General features: G+C 37.6%; 1 protein-coding gene and 1 non-coding gene across 2 annotated transcripts in view; both read right to left on the bottom strand.

Annotated features, from left to right (window-relative positions):
- The window catches only part of CACNA1E (calcium voltage-gated channel subunit alpha1 E), a 667,319-nt gene that overhangs the window by 74,270 nt on the left and 569,160 nt on the right, over nucleotides 1-23,889 (bottom strand). Inside the window, exons 24-27 of the mRNA XM_056815619.1 lie at nucleotides 22,558-22,717; nucleotides 21,834-21,963; nucleotides 15,996-16,055; nucleotides 14,483-14,589 (exon numbers count right to left, since the gene is read on the bottom strand). Coding sequence (XP_056671597.1) covers nucleotides 14,483-14,589; nucleotides 15,996-16,055; nucleotides 21,834-21,963; nucleotides 22,558-22,717 — 457 coding nt within the window. The remainder of the gene's footprint in view (nucleotides 1-14,482; nucleotides 14,590-15,995; nucleotides 16,056-21,833; nucleotides 21,964-22,557; nucleotides 22,718-23,889) is intronic.
- MIR7263 (microRNA mir-7263) lies at nucleotides 6,698-6,757 on the bottom strand. Its single transcript, NR_127453.1, has one exon. It is a non-coding gene; the product is annotated as a microRNA mir-7263 (primary transcript).

Below are 23,889 nucleotides of genomic sequence, written 5' to 3'. Positions count from 1 at the left end.
ATAACCTGTATAAATCTACCCCTTCCAGTAGCCCCCAGGAGGATTCTTAAAACCTGGGATCTTATAGGGTCAAGAGAGAAAGAGCAAGCATTGCTTGCTTCTGCTCATAAGCTTGAAGAGACAGTCAACAAAGATCCTTTCAATGTCCTAACAAAACACTGTAATAGAAGAGAGGGAAAATTTCTTGAAAAGAGGATGTCTCTGGATGCATGGTACCCTCTGGTCCTCATTTTCTTAACTGTAACAGGAGTGATCAAGATCTGCTAGATTAGGAACTTCCAAAGGAGTTAGGCAGGTGCTTTGGTCTCTTTCTAGGGAATATGTGCTCTGGCTCCTTATTGAAAGACATGTATACCTTGATGGCATGATGTAGCAATTGGTCACCAATGTCTGGGGTTGTGTTGAAAATGATTGGCCATCAAAGTCAGGAGGAGCTGCCCATTCAGTGAACTTTATGGGGAACTGAGGAAAAAATCTTGTTCTCTTTTGAGATTATTCCAGAGCTTTTTCTCCCTTGAATTTCTAACAAGGGGGAGGGGAACTGAAAGAACCCCACCACTACACCCCAGCATCAGGACAGTAAGAACATGCGCTTGCTTATATGAGCTTGAATAGTCACCATCTTCTTTGTGTTTCTTCCTTGAAGACCAGCAATCTTGAGAAATGAAAGTACAGTCTTGAAATCTGGAACTCTTATAACTTTTAGGTTTTCTGAGTTAGTTACTAGGTACTCATTGGGAGGTGATTTTCACAACAAAGAAGAAGCACCCTCACCACAAGGATGCTGGAGTTGAAAGAAATAAGAAAACCTAAGCCATGCCCTGGAGATCTGGGCTTTCTGAGTGGCCAGACAGAACAAGTGTGAAAGGAAAGATAAATATAATTTCATCAGTGCCACAAAGATATCTTTGCCTTTTTGTAGAGTATAATGTGTCATCAATGATTCCTTTATGTTTCTGTATTTGTTAGAGTCTTTTGGGTTTTAAGCATTTTCTTTGGAAACAGATTCTTTATGTAATCCTTACATTGTACACTGAGTACTTTTTCTAGAAGGGAAGGAATTACCCACTTTTAGGAGAGCCCCTTAGAAGTGAGCCAAATTACTTTTTCTGGAAGGAAAGAAATTATCTTCTTTTGGGGGGCCCCCCTAGACCTGAGCCAAATATTTGTAAGTTTTATTACAGAGATTATTTTGGAGTTATCCTAGGTTAGAAGCTTGCTCTTCTTTCTACTATCCAATCCTGATTCCTGCATCTCGGAATTGGCATCATTCAGGGATGTGAAAAATGAGATGCTAAGTCCAGAGGTCACTCTTGTGCCTCTTTCAAAGAGACCACAGGTTGCAGGGCTTCCACTGAAAAGTGAAAGCTCTGAATAGTCCTAAAAGAAAGCACCTTCAACTTCATAGGCATAAGAATCACAACTGTTTTCTCTGCCAGCACTATTTGAAATGAGAAATGGACATTTGTACTACAGGGACAGTAAAACATCAACCATTTGGGCCATGCTTTTATGAAATTGGTAATAAAGATATAGGTCAAAAAGTTGATTTTGTGTTTTCTATCAGCACAAAGAGTTTACTGAGTAACTAATCTGATTAAATAGAGATTACAAGGGGGAATGTTACCTACTTGAGAGGACACATTTTAGTGGTATCTTTTTTCATTTAAACAATTAATGTGCTAGTTACAAAATATTCTAATACAGATATTTTAGAACTTGACTAGACAATGCTTTGTTAGGTTAAGAGTGATATATTTTAAATTAACAAACTATTTTTTAAGATATGTATTTACCAATTCATACTTAACTGTCATCCTAATTAGTAGTTTTGTTAATAAATGACCTTGATATTTACAAAAGAATTTACCTACATTATTTCATTAGATTGTCATAACAATTCTGGAAGACAGGTGTGCTATTATCTACATTTGATAAAGAAGGAACCAGCTTCATAGACTTCAGCTGAATTAACTGTGGTCACATAACTTCCATTTAACTCTTAGAGACAGGATTTGAACCTAGGTCTTCCTGATTCCAAGTATAGTCACCTTTCTACTATGTGATATTGCCTATCTTTTGGAAAAGTGACAGCAATTAAAAATAATCAAAAGCAGAAGAATAAATTTAGTGGACTATAGTACACTGCTTCCTTTTAAGTAAGACTTAACTGAGTAGCTTATTTTCTATTCATTAACCATCTACCTGACTGTTCTCTAAAAAGAGGGGTGTATAACTCATATCTTATCAGTAAAAAATGAGAAATTTTAAATTCTGTTGTCAAGTTGCCTCCAGATCTTTTATGTGTAATCACTTATCCTTTTCTGTAGTTCCTTTCCAGTTCCCAGGTTCCCTTCATCAAATGACTTTCAATTTGATTTCTCTTGTGATTTACCTCTGTTTCTCACTGGAGCAAGAGCAGCAAGTTCTCAAACTCCCCTGCCCTTAAAGTTTCTACATCAAACTGCTTCATCAAGGCCCTCTATTTTCCCCTGCTGAACTGCTCCCCAACCCTGTTTCCAAGTCATAAAACCACTGCCTGCTCCCTACATCCCTTTTCTCTTCCCATAATAGAGGAGTCTCAAAGAGTATCTGTGGGAACTGACCTTCTTTGATCATTCAAATGATGATCATGAAAATGATTCCTTCTTCCACCATATTTATGTAACAATTAGTTTGGATCACTCATTACTTACCTAATACTCCTTTACATTATAGATTTTTAAAATTTATATTATCTTTCCAGCTGGAAGAATGTAAACTCCTTGAAGGCAAAGACTGGCTTATACATCAATATATTCTTTGTAGCACTTAGAATTGAGCCTTACTCACAAGAGAAATTTATTAAATTAGATTTAGCCTCATAGGATCATCGATTAAAAAATAAAATCAAAATTAAAAGTTAAAAAGATGGTCTCAGAGGTCATATAGTCCAACCCTTCATTTTAGAGATGAGAAAATTGAGGCACAGAGAAGTTTGAGGACTCATTCACGATCTCAGTGAATCTTTAAGTGGAAGATTTGGGATTCAAACCCAAGCCACTAGACTTCGGCTTTGGTTTCTACTTCCCCACTTCTTTAGTGCCTACCATGTGCAGAGCACAGTAAATGAACTCATGACCAAAATTCAAGTTCCTTTGAAATTCTCCTTCTGAGACCAGAAACTCTTAAACTCTTTATTCTAGTACTTTTTGGTCCATTTCACATCATAAAATCATAGAACTAGAATTGGAAAGGACTTCAGAGTTCATCAAGTCCAACGCTGCATTTTATATATGATGAGACCAAGGCCAAAGAAATGTAAGTGATTTGCATAAGGACACATAGGTAGTAAATATCAGGATTGTGATATCAATCCAAATACTCTGGCTCCTGAATCAGTAGTTTTTCTACTGTTCGCATGAGTCAGTCTAGAAAACAAAGGCATAAGAATGAAGAACTATGTGCTTAAGCTCTCTTGACACTTCACATTTTGGACATAAATTTGGATGACCTCTACATAGCAGTCAAGGCAAGTCCTACCACACTGGTAATTTTCAGATGGTAAATCATTTAAATCTATATAATCATAGATATTTTAGAGCTAGAAGGAAGCTTAGAGACAATGTAACCTGATTTCTTCCTTTTGCAAATGAAGAAATTGAAGAATGGAGAGGTCAAGTAAACACAATTGCTAAGAGAGAGCTAAGGCTAGGTCCCCGTCTCCTCATTCAATCCATTGTTGTTGTTGCTTTTTCTTTTGCTCTCTTCCCTCCAAACCTTTTCTTTCATACTTCTCAGGAGGAAAAGATCCCAGAATACATATGTGCATAGTGGGATAAATCACAACATTTTGTGTTGGAGATAGGAAATAGGAAAGTTGTCAGTTGGGTCACTAGATGTAGGGAATGATTCTGCCTCTCATGTACAACCTTCTCCTGACCAATCTCCATGCAGATAATTCAGTGTAGACCAATTCTGGACAGTTCATCTCCTACGAATAGTCACCTAGTGAAAGTGTTCATTTTTTTAAAGCTTGTGTGGTTCAATTCACTGTCTTTAGAATTTCTTCCAGAAAATTGGTTGCCTTCTTTTCATCTCTGTTGAAATTTAGTCCCCAAATAGAGAGGCAACATAATTTGAACCCCCATGCTACTGAATGGATCTTGAGGAGAACCAATTATCTGTTATGTCCTCCTTTATAATCACATTTCCTTTACATCCACAGAATGAGTTTGAAAAAATATGATGAATCATAAAGCCCATAAAGAAGTCAGATTCTCCTTCACTGATTTTATTAGGGATCTAAATTAGGCAGGTTAAACATAAACAAATGGTCAAAAGATCAAAGAATATATGTGCCAGAGAAACAAAGTGATATGGTTAAGAAAGAGCTGAACTTAGAACCAAGCAGACCTGGATTCAATTTACATCTCTGAGACATCCTGGTTTGGTTGTATCTCTGAGATAACCCATTTTGGCCCTAAGCAAGGACACCAAACCTCTCTGTGTTCTAGGCAAGACTAGACTAGAAGCTACAAGTTTCAGGAAGGTGTTGACCTGCATTTGTAGTGGAATATTCCTCATCTAGGGGCTCTCCATATCAATGAAATCATAGATTTAGTCTTTGTTCTTTCATTCCCCTCCAGAATTCTGAGTCTCTTTGGTGGTGTTTCACTCTTCCTTGAGATTTATTTATTTGGTTAGACATGTCAACACTTCAGATTGTTTTTCTACTGTACTATGTAAGGCACTACAAAAAGGAGGAAAATGCTCCAGAGCTGGAATCCTTACAACAACAAGGTAAGGAAAATAATACAGGTATCCTCATTGTACTTATAAGAAGTCATGCATGCTAATGAGAAGTTGCAGTCAGGGTTCACATTTCAGTCTTTTAACTATATAGAACTATGGAATTCCAAGGTTAGAAGAGACATCCAAGGCCAACACATAGGAGAATAAGAATCCCTACATATGCATATATTTAGTAATTGATTTATTTCAGTCATTTCCAATACTTTGTGACCTTATATGGAATTTTTTTTTTTTTGGCAAAGATACTTAAGTGGTTTGCCATTTCTCCAGCCAATTTTATGGATAAGGGAAGTCAGATGAATAATTGTGTGTGTGTGTGTGTGTGTGTGTGTGTGTGCTCAGAAAAAGAAATATCTAGTCTCCCTTTTACTTTAAAGGTTTAAAAATCTCCAAGGAAGAGAAAACTATTATCTGCCAAGGGAGTTTTCCATATTTGATTAATTAATTTGTGCTTTCCCACTACACTACAAACTAAGCTCGTTTCCTCATTTGTAAGAAATAGTATTTTTAATACAGGGCTATAGAATTGAATTAGAATGGACCCTAGAAGTCATAAAAGCCAATTCATAAACCAAAGGAATCTTTATCTGACAGGTAGTCATCTAGCCTTTTTGAAGACATCAAGGAGGAGGAATCTACCACCTTTCAAGGTAGCCCCTTCTGCTTTTAGACAGCTTGAATTGTTAAGGTTTTCCTGAAATCAAATCTAAATTTGTGTTTTTGCAAATTCTACCTACTTGTTGCTCTCATTTCTGCCCTTTTGGGCTAAACATAAAAAGTTAATTCCTATTCTAGATAATAGTTCCTTATACAGTTGGAGGCACCTGTCATGTTTCCTCTAAGTCTGCTCTTCTCTGGCTAAACATTTCCAGTTGCTTTAATCATCTTATGATACAAACATAAGGTTCTTTGACGTCCTGGTTGTCTATCTCTAGATGGTCTTCTATGTATCACTAAATTTCTCAAAAGATTGTTCTGGGGAAAGAATTCAGTAAATTGTAGAGTATTATATTAATAAAATTATTTTAATAATATATTCCTTTAAAAAGCTTCCTCACAACCACAATCTCATATTCCATTTGACCCTCACAAAAGTCAGATTATCCCTATTTTATAGATGAGGAAATTGAGATTCACAGAGGTTAAGTGACTTGTCTATAGTCATAGGGATAGTAGGTGACAGGACCAAGAATATGATTTAGGTTTCATGACTTCTGGGCAAATGTTCTTTCTTTTAAGCTGTGCTACCTCTAATTACCAGAGCTATTGGTCTCTGTGTTTAAAAAGTGATGCTTAGTTCCAGGAGCCTCTCCTTCACCTGCTGGATTTGCTGAGTTCTGGATATGAAGAGGACAATTATTATTTTTTTAAGTTTATTGAACTCTAATGTAACCAGGGATCATTTTAATCCTCGAACAAAACAAAGTTTCTTATTACTTCCTGTAGGTTTATTCAGGAGGTTTCAGTGTGCTGACCTGATTTTTTTCGCTCCTTTTTGGTCTTGGCAATTGAAGAGATACACATAGATACTTTCAGATCCCCATCATATTCACATCTTTCTAGGAAGGTCATGTCATCAATTTTAATTCAGTCAATATGCCACCCAGCTGGAAACATTCTCTAATGCCAGGCTGTCCCTCTGTTCTCTTGTGGTAAACTGACTATTTAGAACAATCTGAGTTAGTGATTGCTCTGTAGGCCCCTTAGATTAGTCATTCACTTTCTTCATATTGAACTTTAACGCTCTAGATTTTGAACAGAATGTAGCGGGACTTTACTGTTCTTAATGGATTCAGGCTTGGATTCAGTGCTTTTACCACCATGGTCTGAACTGAGTTCCTGGTTTTCCCAATTAAAGAGATCTTCTTGCAACTATCTGGCTAGAGTGTTTGATAAGGGCATGACAAGGCATTCTGTAAAGTCCATGAGATAATTTTTTATGCATAGGCTTGAGGAATGCCTCTCTCATGAACCCCTCCAAGTGACTTCCATTCTATTTCCTTTTTCCTCAACACTGATCCTTCAATAATTTCACTTCCAAGGCAGTTGAGATGATGCAATAGGGTGTCCTGAGAGCTTACTCTCCTTTCTGTCTTCTCTCACCACAAAGTCAGTGGAAGACATTCACAAGGTGGCTCTAAAATGAAGCTGAAGTCTTGAAAAATATCATTTTTCTTCTTCCCTCACCCCTAGAAGTTTCCAATCCATTCTCAGCCAGCATCCTACAGCCTGAGTTAATGGGGTATTTCACCATTAATTCAATCTTAATTCTTCAGTCTCTTCAACAGTGCTGAAGAACTAGATGATATGTCTGGCTTTAGGGCAAATAGAGTGCTTTGCATGACACAGGACTTTATTCCTTCATTTTCCCCATGTGGTGAAACGAATTCATTCTTTAAAGTAGAGATTACTAGGAAAGTCATTGAGTGGGACAGTTTGAAACTTGCTACATGGAAATACCAAAGAACAGCTCTATTTAATGGTACTCTTAGCTATAGGGTACTTGGTAAGGGCTTATGCTAACACTTCAGTCACGAATACTCCCTTCTTTCACATGCCCACACCTGCATACTCAGACATCATGAAATAAAAGTGAGAAAGTCGCACACGTTACTCAACCTTTAAGATTCCTTTAGTGCTTATTTCTTTGTATCCTGTTGAATGCATTAAGAACTCTGATGAGCTACCATGACTCCTTAATGCATTCAATAGGTCTTATCAATTTCAGAGGCATGGACAGTGAAAACTGCCAGAAAAAATGGCATATTTCAATGAAAAGAATGAAATAAAAGCTCATGTGGGGATTCTAGTTTCTCCTGGCATCGAGAGACAGATTGACTCATGCCTTCCATTCTTGGCTGAGGATTGAATGATGAAAGGCCAAATGGAGTCCCGATCCAAAGATTTTCTTATGTGCTAGGGAACCCTACATTCCAATGGTAGGTGACAACGGGAATTTCTAGCACTGTCTGCGGGATGTCGCATGCTGCTACAGCTGATGTGCATACCGCGGCAAGATTTCAAAGGGGCTTTTCATGGCAAAGATTTCAAGATTTTTTTTTGGTTGACAAGCAGTTATATGCCTTCTGGCCTTTCTTTTATGCTGCCAGTCCATGACTATTCACCTTGAATTTACTTAGTCAATACCTACTGATGCTACCGGAGATGAAGAAGTCCAAAGCAATCAGCAAAAAGAGGCAAGTGGGCAATACCAAGACAAGGTTAAGAATTGGTTCGGACATACTGTGACTCAAAGTTTGTCATTCTAGTCCTTGCCCCACACTAATCTTTGAGATCTCATTTCTTTCCCTTCTGTTTGCACAAATGCATGTTTATTATTTATACAGTACCTTATCCACAGAAAGCCTTAGGACAACTGAGGTCTGAGGTCAGAAACAGTGTCATCTTTATTGCATGTGAGATCACAGGCTCATGAAATGCAATGACATCACAGTCAAGTGATTCACTCAACGTTCAGTAAATTATGAATGTGGCAGGTCAGGGTGTGTGGGGGGGTGATGGAATATTTCAGATGTGCAGATACCCAGATATACCAAGGCTGTAGCCATCACTTTCTTCCCACCTTATAAGCTAGAGAGTAGAATGGATGGCAATGGGATTCAAAGAAGGAAGAGAAAGCACTTTTATCACCTTGGCCTAAAATCATTTGACAATAGAAGTCATTCACTTTTAAAAAAGAAAAGAAGAGAAAACTTTTCAAGAACCAGTCATTAGACTTTTCTCTTAAAACCACAACAGAACAAAAGACCCAGCTAGGGACATTTATAGTCTCGGAACACTCTGTATCTCCATGAAGCTCAGGGGATGGCCATGCTGGTTAGGGCACCTAACGTGTGGGGAAATGGTGCCCAGGCAGGGCAAAATCTCTACCCACTCCAGGAAAGAGACATTAGCTCTGGTGGGAGGAGACACAAGTGTTCTTATAAATGCTTTATAATGTAAAAAGTGGACTGGGAAGAAACACAAATCTTGTAGCATGAGTAGACCTTCCACTTTCTGATCCCTCAACAAACCCACACTTAGAAAATATTGCCTTTTCCCCAACCCTGTCCCCAGCCATGGGGTTAATATAGTTCCATGTATAGGGAAATTAGCAAGTTTACATTATAAAGAGCTCTCTGTGATATAAGCAGTTAGAAATACAGAGAAAGGTTTCTCTACAACCACTACATTGAACATATATGTTTGTAGAAAACATACATGAAGACATGTGGGCCCCTTCTGATGTCAGCTTCTGAAATTTTCTGAATTGATGGATAGAGCAGCTCCCATTGAGAATTCAGCTGTAATTCAAACATTCCTGATGAGGAATAATGGCCTTTCTGGAAACTTTATGAGAGGCAGCCTTTTGGAAGACTGGTTAGAATGGATTATAGGTAGTTAGGGTAGCAGTGATGCTAAGTCTTCTGATGTTGTGCCTCTGCTCATATAAACACTATGAAGACTGATTCAAACAAAACTTACTAAGCTACAGCCTTCCCAGGAGTATGAGAAGGACAAAGTTTGATATTAGAAGGATATTTCTAGGATGGAGACAGACTTATGAACAAGGCTATCAGAATGATAAATGCAATCAGGAGAGTAATGGGACTGCCTTGAGTTAGAATACAGGAAAGGGGAGTTGTATCCCTAGAGAGAGACACATTTGAAAAACTATCCAAAAAATTTCCAGCTGGCCCAAACCTCTTATATTCAGTCCCTGAAAAGGGATGCAAATTCAATGATTTTCTTTAACATTTTTTTCTTTCTTTCTTAACACAGAGGTAGAAATGGCCCCTCAACCAAGATTCCAAGAGAGCTGAATTCTCTGGTGCTCTTAATGAGGCAAATAAAGAAGGAGGTAGAAGATGAAGGGAAGGAAGAGGAGAAAGGAGAGGAGAGCACAGCATAAATTCAAAGCACCAGAGCATGAGTATGAGCAAGAAAAGTAAGCAATTTGTGTGGAAGAGAGAGAGTTACCTGGGCACTATTGATGGAGAAAGAGGGAAGAGGAAAGAGCAGTATGAAGCAGTTCAATGAGCAGGTGAAAGGGAGAAAGGAACAAGGGAGCTTGATAGTGTGGGTTGGTAGTGAAAAGGAAGGGGTGGATAGAAGAGAATGGGCAAGTATCATTCATATCTCAATGAAAGAAAGAGAAGGACGAATGTTCAGAAGGTGGCACACTAAAGGCAAGTGATGGATTATAACTCATAATCCATCAAGTGAGCTTGAGCCCCGGACCCTAGTGGATCCCTGTGGCCCCCTGCACTGTACCTGAACTGAGGACCAATAGAGAGGACTTCAGGCTCCAGGGCTGTTATTCCCTCCCCTGCCACCAACTCTAAAGCCATCACCGCCATGTTTCAAAGGGCACAAAGAAAGAACAAGACACATAACAAACCTACAGCATATTGTGGGCTCTGGTATCAGCTCTCCTGAGAAGAGACAGTGTGATATGAACACTGGTCATGCAGAGGATTCCCTTTGAAACTGACCCTCCTACCCCACAGTTCCCTTTGACCCACTCTAGGTTGATACTTCTCAATTTACAAATAGGGCATATTATATTTCCAAGCAGTAGAAAAAATTCACACTGTCAAATATGAGAGATAAGACTATGTTAATGCTAAGTGACTTGCTTAGAACTGCATACTTTATGTGTCAATATAGACTTTTTTCTTTATCTGGACTCCATGTAATAATGTAAAATTGCTCTTAAAGGTAGGCATAGGCTTCTTTAATTTTTTGTCCATTTTTATGTTTGTTAAATTGAATTTCCCTGTGTCCCCTATTTCTTTACAGACTGACAAAATATTCTGCCAAGCCAGAATCTGAGAGAATAGTATGTACCAATGAATAATATAAGCAAATGATTTGCATGTTTGATGGAGACAGGGTGTGGGAGGTCCTACTCCTATGTCTCATTCTACAAGTACATGAATAGGCTTTAATTCAGAATTATAGCAGAAGGATATTAAAAAACAATCTTTAAGACAGAGGTTCTTAACCTCTTTTGTGTAATATACTTTTCAGCTATCTGGTGAAGCCTATGGTCCTTTTTTAGAATAATGTTTTAAAATGCACAAAATACCCAAGATTACAAAGGAAAACAATCACATTGATATAGTTATTAAACAAGCAAACAAGTTCAGGATAAGGACCCCAGTTAAGGACTATTGCTTCAAGGGAATATACATCTTTTATAAAAAAAAAAAGAAAAGGTTAGTAGCACCAGAAGGCAGATATTGTACTTCTTCAGGGGAAAAGTAAAAGGAACTAAAAGAGACTTAGTGTACAGTATCGGTATTGGATTTTGGATTCAGAAGACCTTGGTGTAAGACCCAGTTCTGTCATTAAGTACCTGGATAACCTTGATCAAGTAATTTCTTCTCACTGGGTTCTCTTGGGATTCAATGAGAGGCTTGGACAATATGACATCAAAGGTCATTTCCAACTCTAACTAGCTACAATTCCAAGTCTTATGCCAGAGATTACCATGCTACAAGGAAGAGCACAGATGTTTAAAGAAAAAAATGGCACTTTAGTGGAACCTTAGGAAAAACTCATCTTCATGTTGCCGGAGAATTTATGTGGGGGTGACAATTAATTTGGAATTACTTTGGCAGTTTCCTCATGGAAATATTGGAAAAATTAAATTATTGTAAGCTGACATTAACATCTGCCTTTAGTAGGTTTGAGGGGATGCTCTGGATCTTGAGTTACATTTCTAAAATTCTAGATATTCATTTTCCCTTCAGTTAGGCTTGTTAGTCTTAGACTTTCTCTACCAAAGAGAAACATGTGTGTGTTTACTGTCAAAAAAACACTGTACTGTACAAAAACACTGAATGGAGAGGGGCAGCTAGGTGGCTAAGTATATAGAAAGCCAGGTCTAGAGATGGGAGATGCTGGATTCAAATCTAGCCTTAGACACTTCTAGCTGTGTGACCTCTAGACAAGTTACTCAACTCCCATTGCCTGTCCCTTACTGCTCTTCTGACTTCACCAATAGTATCAATTTTTAAGACAGAAGGTTAAGGTTTAAAAAAAATACTCGATGGAGAGACAGATTTGTGCTGAAGTGTGGGCTATGCGTGGGCAGCTTTGTGGTACAGTAGATAGAATGCCAAGCTTGGAGTCAGGAAGATTTATTTTCCTGAGTTCAAATCTGGTCTCAGCTACTAGCTATGTGGCTCTGCACAATTCATTCAACCCTATTTGCCTCAGTTTCTTGATCTGTTAAATGAGCTGGAGAAGGATGTGGCAGACTACTCCAGTATCTTTCCCAAGAAAACTACAAATGTATTCACAAAGAGTTAGACATGACTCAAAAACAACTAAACTGTGGTCTCTGATACTTATTGGCTTCGAATTCATGCCTTCTGACTTTAGGTCCAATGCTTTTTTTAGTGAACCACAGCACTTGTATTATGTTTTTCTTCCTATCCTGGACTCATTTTAGAAATATTTTAAAGAACTCCTTTGTCTTGAGGTTCCTAAACTAGTAATTAAATGGCTTTTCCCTTTGACTAGTAAACCATGAGGTGGTGATGGGAAAAGGGTAGTTGAGAAGTGAAATGTGGATATGTGATTTAAAAATATGGAACTTGGGGTAGGGGAATGTTGTTGTTGAATGGTAGATAATAAAGGGAGAAACACAAACATTGTCTGGAATTGACCATGACGGTAAACACCAATAAGCAGACAGGTTCTTTGTTTCCTAGTTCTGAAAATCATCCTCCAAATGACAATGGAGGCAGAGTCTAGATAGCACCTAAGGCTACCTCAGCCTGACATCACGACAATCCCATGATGGTTCTGAGATTCAGAACTATCATCTATAGACTGGTTAGGTAGGTAGTACAAATATTATTACCTCCATTTTATAGATGGTGGTTCTGAGTCTCAGGATGACACAATGACAAAAGTAGTGGAGTTGAGGCTCAGAGCCACCATATATAGACTGGTTCTAAGCTGGAAGTGAGGCATCTGCTTCATTAATAGAGATTTCTAAGGCTAAATGAGGGATAGAAGAGATCATCAGCATGAACTTCAGAGGCAGAAAGTTGAATGGAAGAATCAATCTTTCTGTCACCTTGAGGAAGGAAAACCTAAGGAACTATCATCAAGAAATCTAAGTTAGAATGAACTTTCTAGTAAAATCTTCACTCTGACAATATAATATCTTCCCATAATGCCCCCATCAGGTAACGGTTAATGAGCTACTGGTTGACACTCCCTAGTGAAAGGGAGTTTATAGGGTGCTGAGGAAGTATATTCTACTTTGTGATGCCTCTAATTATTTTAAAGCTTTCATATATTCATAGAATTCAAAGATGAAAGAGCCCTTATGTCCAACTCTCTCATTTTATGGACATTATCTCATACTGAGGCCAAAATTTTTCTTTCTTCTATTTCACATGATAACTCATCAAATATCCAAAGACAACTATCATGTTCCTCCCTCCTTTCATGAAGGAAGATTATGGAATTCTTGCAATGCTCCACTAGGAAAGCTCTATCTTGATAGTGTCCTACCTACAGTGTGATATCTATGACTAAAGATGATATTCCAAATGTGATTTAATTGGAGCAGATTACTGAGGGACTATCACCTTTTTAGTCCTGGACACTGTGCTTCCATCACAGACTATAGCCAAAACAGTGATCCTAAGTGTCATCTACGCTTTCTACTTGGTGGTCATCTCTGGACATAGAAGTAGAGAGGAGTCATCAACATCCCTGGTTCCCAGCTAAAGGCTGGTATTTTATAGGATCATAGAGTGATAGTTGGAAGGGATTTTAGAGGTCATCCAGTCCAATGCTCATTTTAGAAGTGAACAAACTGAAGGCTAGGAAGGTCAAAACTTGCACAAAATTATAAATGTAGTATAAAGCCAGGAATTGATCACAGGTCTTCTGACTCCAAATCCACCCTCACTCCTAACTAGTTTCAAATAGGGAGAGTTCAGTGTTAGAACTCTGTATCAATGGGTTAAAGAAATCATTCTTTACTAAAACTGAACAGTTTTGGGGGGAAACTACTTTAGTACTTTGATTAACGATGTTCAGTCCTTCATAATCCTACTCCACTTCCCTAAATTAATTGCCAAGGTAAGTTGCAGAACCCCTTCTTTTCAAGATTAAAAAAAAACCCAATACCATTTCTCATTTTGTGACTGAGAGTAGGTAACTGAATCTGGGAACTGTCTAAGATCCCTTCCACTGAGAATCATAACCTTATAGAGTTGAATGGGACCTCAACGGAGAAATTTAGTCTTGAAGAGAAATCTTTCTCTAATACTCAAAACAAATTATCTAGTTTTTGATTGAAGGTTTCCTTTAGTAAAGCCAAACCAATTATCTCAGTCCATTTCACTTCTGGATAACTCAACTTTCTTTACATCTAGCTTAAATTCGTCTCTTCATGTATCATCTATCATCCCTTCAAATTCTTACAACTTCTACTTCTAAGGATTATTGGGTTTAAAAGGACCATGAAAGGTTTTCAAGTCTTCTAGAAATTGTGCAAAGGCTCATTCAGGAGCAGAGTAATAAGGTGACATACAAGAGTCATTTTATGAACAGAGCCTTTCTTGGGTTGAGGCCAGAAGGTTCTTCATCTCAGTTCATCTTTCCCCAGACAGGAAGGCAGGAAACAGACTCTAAAAAGGAGAGAGCTACTTACGCCAAAGCAAAGGCCACTAGTGCCCCGACTACCACCACAAAGTCCAGGATATTCCACAGGTCCCTGAAGTAGGATCCATCCTGCAGAATCAAGCCCTGGTCTATCATCTGCAAGGGAAGATTGTGAAAGTCATTGAATAAATTCAAGCTCATCCTGAAGCAAATAAAGGAAAAGGGGTGATACTGGTGAGTCTTGAGCTATTGGTTCATGTACTCAATACATGTAGAATCTCCTCTGGTTTATTTCAGTGACTAGCAGGAGATCTGTGAGCATATTGAAGACAAGGAAAGAAAATAACAGAATAGGAAGGGATTATAAACTTGAGTCTAGATTGGCCTAGAAAGAGAAAATAACCAGAATCTTTCCTTGTTCCTCAATTTATTAATGTCCTGAGAGCTACTGATTCCTAGACTTGGAAAAACCTGGACAGTCAGCAGCCTAGATATTAAGTAACATGGGAGCAAGTTGGGGGGGGGGGAGAAATATATGCAGTGATAAAAACTCCCTCTGATCTGCCCCGCCTCCAAACCCTTAGTGGAGGGATGACTTAGGGAGACAATGATAATTGTCTTTTGCTACCTTTTCCCTCTTTTTGTAGCCCCATTGCTTAGTGTCCTGCCTGGCACATAGTAGGTACTTACTAAATAAATATTGACTGATTGATTGAGAGTTGGGATTGAATAAAGATTTGGGTAAAATAGATTTTGTTCATTTTGTTATTTTTTTTTGGACTAGACCTGCAAGACTTCTTTCTAGCACCAATACCTATGATTTAATGTTTAGGGTAGAAAAGACTATGTATCTACCTAAGCTCGATGCACAAGTCTTGCCAAAAGAGGCTACCTGCCTTACAGATTTTAGACTTGGCTCCATATAGAGTGCAGGTAAATAAGGAGGTACTCTACTTGTCCATGACGCAACTAATGAGAACCCTTTAAATGACTGCCTAGAATCTTTTTCAGTCATTTGTTTTCTATCTTTCCCTGTGAAATGACACTAATATTCAGGCCAAAGATGACTTCTTGGTACATGCCACAGACTCCAGGCATTGCCAAGGGAAAAAGATACTCATTCTTATTTTGCTGTTGTTGTTGGGATTTTTTTGCCTATAAACTTTATAACTACATCATCTCACATAAATTACTCTGCTATTTTTGATTACTTATAAGAAAATAAAATTTTATTGCCCTTCATTTCCTCTTTAGAAGTCCCCCCAGGCCCTTTCTTCTATCTTTTTGGAAAGAATGAATGAGCAAAAAGAATTCACTTCTATGTCAAGAAGGTTCTCTGGAATTCCACACAATGTTTCTTATATCTAGAAGGAACAGACTGTTGCTAGAGATTATGAGTATCACTATGTCAGTTCCTTCAATGGCCAGCATAACTGGGGAGGGTTCAGCATTAGAAGAACAAACATGGGGCATAAGATCAAGCCTAGAACTTGACTTTCTGCTTTACCCACCCACCAGCACCTAATCCCTAGGAATCTTCTTCTTTCTTTCAAGATTCTTACCTTTATGACCATCTCAAAGGTGAACACACCAGTGAAAACATAGTCAAAATATCTTAGGACCTGCAAAAAAATTAAAATTTAACAGCAGGGATGAAGTTTGACCACCAACATTAAAAGGTTCACCATACCTATTAACACATTCCCACATGCACACCCACACGCATTTTCAAACACTGCCCCATGCAACAATGGTTCAGAACTATTGTCTTACAGAAAAAAAGATTCCAAATAAAATGTCACAATCTTCTCTGGGTCATGCAAACCTATGTCTTGTTCTTGGTTATAATTATCCTCTCTCCTTATCCAGAATTTCAGAATTGGAAGTGACCTCAGAAACCATTTAATCCTATCCATAACTCAGCAGGAATGTTCTTTGCCACATGTCTGACAAGTGACCATTCAACATTTACTTGAAGACCTCCAAGGAGGGAAAACCCATTATACCTCCCTAGTCAGCCTCTTCCATTTATAGATAGCTATAATGGTCAAAAGATTTCTCTTTCATTAAGCTTAAATTTGCCTCCTTGAAACTGAAACACTTGTTCCTAGTTCTGCCCTTGGAGGCCAAGTAGAACAAATCTAATTCCTTTAAAAATACCATGACCACTATTATTTTAGGAACTTCAATGTAAAGCCCTTTATACACTTCAAATATGATAGCCTTTTAAATACTTGAATACAATTATCATATGTCAAGTCTTTTCTTCTAGCCAAAACATTTCTGGGTTCTTCAACTGATCTTCATCTGTCATGAACTTACAACCCTTTATCATCTTGATTGCCCTCTTCTGAAGGCAGTATCCAGAGATAAATCTAATACCCTAAATGTGGTCTGATCAAAGCAGTGCACATCAGAGCTATCACCTCTCTAATCCTGGGCATGATGCTCCTCTTAATGTAGCCTAAGGCTGAGAGCCTTCCCTTTTATTGGCTCCTTTATCACACTTTTGATTCATATTGGGATTTAGCCTGCTAAAACTCTCCTGTATTTTCCAGATTGATCTATATCTCTCATTTTGTATTTGTGAAACTGATTTTTTTGGACCTAAGTGTAAGACTTTACATTTATCTCTGTCAAATATAGTATTTTTAGTTTTTATTTTTAATTCAGTTTCTCCTTCATTTCCCCACACCACAGAAGGAATCATCTAACAAAATATATAGATTATGTATTTCATGTTACCACCTCTTAGTTCATTCTCTAGAGATGAACATTCATAAATTATTCTTCAGATATTAAGTCTATAGTTGTATATACTGTTCTCTTGGTTCTATTTGTTTCACTCTTCATTTTCTTATATAGTTCTTTCCAATTTAAAAAAAAATAATTTGCTCACCATTTCTTATGGTAAAATAGTATTCCATTACATCCATATATACCACAATTTGTTTAGCCATTCCCCAACTGATGGACATCCCCTTGATTTCCAGCTCTTTGTCATCACAAAGAGAACTGACATAAATATTTTGGAACACTCAGGTTCTTTTCCTTTTCCTTTAGGAAATAGAGCTGACAGTGGCATTTCTGGGTCTAAGGGCATACACAGTTTTATAACTTTCTGGGTATAATTACAAATTGCTATTTAAAATGGTTGGATCAGTTCACAGCTCCACCAATATACCATCTTTACCTTATGTCTTAGAATCAATACTAAGTACTAGCTACAAGGCAGAAGAATGGCAAGGATTAGGCAATTGGAGTTAAGGGACATGTCCAGGTCACACAGCTAAGAAGTGTCTTCTATCTCTAGGCCTGGCTCTCCATCCCCTGAACTTCTTAGCGGCCCCCAATTATAGATTTGGCACAATGCTCTATCTAGCCTGACAAGATCTTTTTTGGATCCTGAATGTAATGGGTTAACTATCCCTCCTGGATTGATGTCATCTGCAAATTTAATAAGTATATTATCTATTTCTTTATCCAAGGCATTAATAAAAATGTTACATAGCACAGGTCCAAGAATGGATTAGTAGGACACTTCATTGGAAATACATCCTGTTGACATTGAATCATTAATCATTTTTTAGGTAAAAATCACAAAAATGAGTTCAACCTAACCATACTGAGTCCATCTCTCTTTTCCAAAAGAGTAGCAAAGACATTTTTTTCAAATGCATTGTTTAAATCTGTGTAAACTATAACATCCTCCTTCTCTACCTAATAATACTATTATTAAAGGAAATTGAATTAGATTGGAAGGATAAATTTTTGATGAAGTAATGATGCATCTTTGTGACCACCACTTCTTTTTCTAAATGTTGTCATTCATTTTCAGATGTGTTTGATTCTTCATGATCCCATTTGGAATTTTCTTGGCAAAGATACTGGAATAGTTTGCCATGTCCTTCTCCATTCATTTTACAGATGAAAAACTGAGGCAAATAGGATTAAGTTTTTTGCCCAAGGTGACACAGCTAATAAGTGTATGAGGCCAGATCTGAACTCGTGAAGACGGATCTTCTTGACTCCCAGCCCAGCACTCCATCTATTTCCCACCTACCTGCCCTGAATGTTCATTTACCGTTTCTTTAATAATATATTCTACGATTCTATATTTCTGACTTTTTTCTATTTATAAACCCTTTTGATAATCTGATGAAGCCTATGGACTCTTCATAATGTTACCTGTTTAATAAGAAATAAAATGAAATTAAATACATAGGGCTACAAAGGAAAGCAATTACATTGGAATATAATCGAATTATATTTATATATTTAAAATTTATGGAACTTTGGTTAAGAAACCCTGTTCTAGAATTTTCCTAGGAATCCAGGTCAAGCCTAGTATCATATAATTTGCAAACATTGTTCTCTACTTGAACAATGTGTGATCTGCAATACAACTTCAGTACTTCTGCTCTTCTGACGATCTGTCACAGGTTATTATTATTGGCTCTTCAATCATAGGTGTTATTTTTTTTAGTACTCTGTCATCTTCCTCTGTGACTTGAATTTATTGAAGATAGTCAGGTGATCTGTGACTCAAAACAAAACTTTCCTTTTTGTTGCTTTTGGCATTCATTTCCAGGTTCAACAGATTCTGGGTGCAGCATTCCTGACATTTTTGTTCTATAACTATGTCGACATGAAGCAGATTACCTCTATTAGCTGTCCGTGCTTCCATCTTTTGTACATATCTTTTCAAAAGTTAGGTTAGTCAAGGAGTACTCAGTGTATCAACATTGATTTCTTTTGAAAGTTTCCTCCTTTTCTCCTCACTGAAATTGTTTCACTTTCTATCTTCGGAATGTCATTTTAAGGACTCTTTATCCTCTTTTAAGCTATCATGCAGTATAGAATTTCTTTCATTTCTCTTCAGGCTTCAAAGTCTGTTCTTCCAATATCTAGGATGTATATAAGATATGTCCAAGTTTCCTTCTTTCTTTGCCAGATAATTCTAAACTTCAGTGGTTATTTCTTCCCAAGAATTGCATTATTTCTATTCTAAGCAACCAGTTTCTCCTTGTTGGCAAAAAAATTAGATTCAGAAATTTCCCTTTAACCCTTAAAATTTTGAAGCATAAAGTTATAATTAAGGCAAGTTTAAAAATGCTAATATAAAATTTTTTAATACAAAGGGTTTTTTTTTAAATCAATGACTTCTTTAGGGTATTTGCTTAATAAAGAATATCTGGGGCAAAGAAAAGGCAGGGAAATTTTAGTCAATTCATTTGCTTAATTCAACATTGCCTTCCAAAATGGTCATACTGATTCACAGTTTTTTCAATGCACTAGTGTGCTTATCTTTGAAGAGTGCCTTTCCCATCTTGGGTCAATATTGTCAGTTTTCTCAGTATATTATAACAATTTTTTTATTTTCATTTCTCTTGGTATTAATGATTTAAGAAACTTTTTCAAGTGTTATTAATAGTTTGCAATTTCATTCAACCTCTTCCCTTCTTAATTTAGATGCATTAATTTTGTTTATGTAGAAGCTTTTCAGTTTCATGGATTTGAAAGGATCTATTTTAAATTTGGTAGTTGCCTTTATATGTTCTTTGGTTAAGAATATATCTACCCACAGTTATGAAAGGAATATGAGCTATTTCTCTTTTAATTTTTTAAATTGTATGATCTTGATTATTTAGGTTATCTGTCCATTTTGAAATGTGGTCTATGGCATAAAATGTTGATCTAAGACTAATTTCTCCCAGACAGATTTCCAATTTTCTCAGCAGTTTTTTTCAACTAAAGAGTTCATTCTCAAGTATGTATTTTCTGTTTTATCAAACACTAAGTTATTGAGTTCTGTTCCTTTTAAAATAAATTATCATTTCAGGGCCATAGTCCAATTGTAGATCTCATTAAGTCTCTACCAATAAACCTGCCTCCTTACGTTAGAATATATGTAGTTCATCTTGCTCAATACTCTTACTTTGTGTACTTATGAATATATATCCTGCTTTTATTATTGGTTACTTTCTTGTACTTTGTGTCTTGTGAATTTCTGGTTGCCTTTACTATTTTCTTCCTATAGTACAGCTATCCTCTGTTGTATCTAACTTTGGTGCATGTGTTTGGAGAAGTTTCCTCCTTTTTTTCTTTAAAAAAACCTCTGTGATTAAATCTGACATACTCTAACCAAATACATTCTTAGCAGCCCTCTCAAGGATCTACTCTGCATATACCAGAAAACTAGCATTCCCGTATTTTACTCTGTGATCAAAAAACTTAATTTCTCTTCTCCCATATCATTTTTAAAAGCAGTCCCTTCACTTCCAGTATCTGCCTTGGTCTTCCAGGGGTCTTGATTTAGAACAGAAGTGGTGACCAAAGCACTGCCTTTGTCTTCAATTTTTTTGTTCAACACTAATATCTAATAATGCTTTCTTAACTTCTTTCAGAAACATGTTTGCCACCATGAATCACTGTAAGAGGCAGTAGATATCGACTTTGATAAGTGTAGGACAGTTAACTGTCTGTCATAGTCTAGATACATTCCCTGGGAAGACAGTAGATCTTTCTACTGTTGTTATATCAACACACACACACACAGACACACACACACACACACACACATATATTAATGGCTCTCAGCAGAGAGTAACCAATCACCACTACTAGTTTCTCCATCCTCTGACCCTTACTAGATGGCTCTCCCTTGACAGAACCTTCAAACCTACATCAACCTTCTTTGAGAATGAGCAGTTACTTTCTGCTCAGAGTAGACATACCTGTCTTTTAGCTTCGAATATTCAGTTTAATTTCTTCCTCCCTTTTCCCTCATTGTGACAATTTTTAACTTTCCAACCTCCTCAAACATTTGGCCACAAGTCATTTTTTCCCTGTAGTCTTTTTCTTCATCACTTGCATATTGAAGTCCATTTCTTTTAAAGAACATTTTACTCTCCAAGATTTTGACTTCTTGGGCATGAAATGACTCACCATTTCCCCTTTTCCATTCCTGTGTAGCTAAAGTTCCAGGAGTCTATATCATTTTTAACCCCTGATCTGTTTTTTCTACACACAGATTTGGGGACATAACCATGCATTTCTATGCTGGATTTATGTCTTGCCTCACTGATAATCACTTGCTTCCTCCAAGCACCTGAAAATTCTTTATGAGAAACCCTAAGCCCTAGTGTTCTGCACACCCAGCTGTGATTAATGGCTATGACAAAAGCTCGGGATAGAAGCAGATCTCCATGCCTTATTCCCACTGATTAATCTCCTAAATTAGAAAGCCTTTTTCCCTCTAACTATCCCCCAAGGATTCTGGAAATGGGTATGGGAATGGGGAGGAAGGAAAAGGGAGAGAGGAAAGAAGAAAGGAGTGAGCATTAAGGGCGAATGCCCAGGTCAGGGAGAGGGTTGGCAAGCAGTTCATATTCACCCACTTTGTTCCTCTCAGAGTTGGTTAGGACAGGATCCTCTGCAGCCAAGGCAATGCTGCTGGCTGCAATAACCAAAAGGATGCACATCTCAAAGTAGCGAAGATTCACAATGTAGTGGCATGCCCTTCGGATCCTGTGGGACAATGAAATTATCAATGAACTGGCACCTCACTCTAGCCCTCCCCTGAGGTTCCCCAGACTCTAGGCTCCTTCTTCAGGCTGGATTTTTGCCAGCAAAAAGCACAAGGGAGCACAATTTAATTTCCCAGGCACCACCCTCAATTTAATGCCCCAGTAGGGAGAGGTAATCAGATTGGTTAGAGGCTACAGTACACAAGCCAAGACACAAATTATATGTAAGAGAGTCTGGGCTTTTTTTAATATCTGAAACCAATGAGAGTAAGCTCAAAGCATCTAGATGTGCTGACCCTCACTTATTCTTGATATTCAGCCTTCAATGCCTTCTTCATTCTTTCCTGTCCCTAGGCACTACTTAAGCTGGTCCTTGGTTTGGATATTCTTTAATTCTATATTCTACAAATCAACTAATAGGCAATGCATCATTTTCTCATTGTATCAGAAGGCTGCAGATGAAGGATCACACTCTATTTGGAAAGTCTGGAAAAGTCTAAATCTTCCCCTCTCCTCAAATTCTCCCTCCCCACACTATTTCCATGGAGCAGTTCTTGAGCACAATAAAGAAGGAAAGCAAAGCAGGGTGTCTTACGGATTAGTGGTGCTGAAGATGAACATGGAGCTATGGGGCACCATTGCTTTGCCTGTGCTTGAGCTCTTTTCCTTCTTTCTCTTCTTCTCAATTTCTTCTCCATCCTCTTTAATCTCTGCCTCTTTCAGGGGGCTGGCTTCTCCATCTGTCTTGTTACTAACTGTAAGAGAAACCAACAGGGACATTTGCAAACTATGCTACCTACAAAGACAATACTGGGACTTTGGAGAAGCTCTTTGGCATTTGGGCAAAAGCAGGGGAGGGAAATGGTTATCCTTCATAAGCCACTGAACAAGAATCAGGCTGAGATGGCAAATACTGAAAGTCTTATTCTATCTACCTCATGCTTTGTCACTTGTCATCGGTAACCTGTACCACACCGAAGAATTGTAGGAAACAAGTAGCTTGCTAAGTAAAATAGCCAACAAGAGGTTAATGGGATTGGTGTCTGATCACCTATGTTATAGACAATGCTGCAATTGACTCGTTATAAAATAAGCTATTTAATCCTGTCAAATGGGTGTTAAGAATTATCAAAAGAGGTTTGTGATAACGTGGCCTGACATATATCCTCATCTCCTCAAAGTCCTACCCACCTAGCAAGGTATTAAGAATCAAGTTCTAATTTCCTTAAGCAGTATAACATAGTAAGATCAGCATTGGACTAGGAGTCAAGAAATCTGGATTGGATTTCCAGACCTGTGGCTAACTAAATTTGTACTCTTGTATAATGTCTTGGGTCCTAGGTTCCCTTATGTGTAAAATGAGAGGGTTGATCGAGATCATTTCTTAGGTCCATTCCAACTCTATATTTCTTTTTTCTAGTCTGTCATGGTCATATCAGCCTCCTAATCTGGAGGATTTGGAAGAGTGAATAAGAGATTGCAAGACTATATCGGGACTCTATGAGGTTTCCAAGGATGGTTATTTAAATCTAATTATAGAAATAGATTTCCTATATGCTTCATATTTCTAAGGAAAGGTCTTTAGAACTCACTTTCACTTTTAATTTTATAGATGAAGAACTTGAGGGATAAAGAGTTTTAAGATGCTGTCCAAAAATAGACCTTAATGGCAGCATTGGGACTCTAGAGTCTTCTGGCCTCCATTACAGTGTATCATCTACCATATTTGGTGGATATGATTTAGTAAAAAAAAAAATGAACTGAATTGATAGGAAACCTAGGTTTAGGGACTGGCAGCCTTTGCTTACCTATGCAACCTTGGTGAAACTAGCTCATCTCTCTGACTTCATTTTCTGATTAGTCTAAATGAGGAATTTGGAGTAGAGGATCTTTAAGGGTCCATTGCTTTCATTCCTACCATCCTCCC

Source organism: Monodelphis domestica, chromosome 2 (genome assembly GCF_027887165.1).
Source record: "Monodelphis domestica isolate mMonDom1 chromosome 2, mMonDom1.pri, whole genome shotgun sequence".
Classification (NCBI taxonomy): domain Eukaryota; kingdom Metazoa; phylum Chordata; class Mammalia; order Didelphimorphia; family Didelphidae; genus Monodelphis; species Monodelphis domestica.
This window is presented reverse-complemented; position numbering and strand designations above follow the sequence as displayed.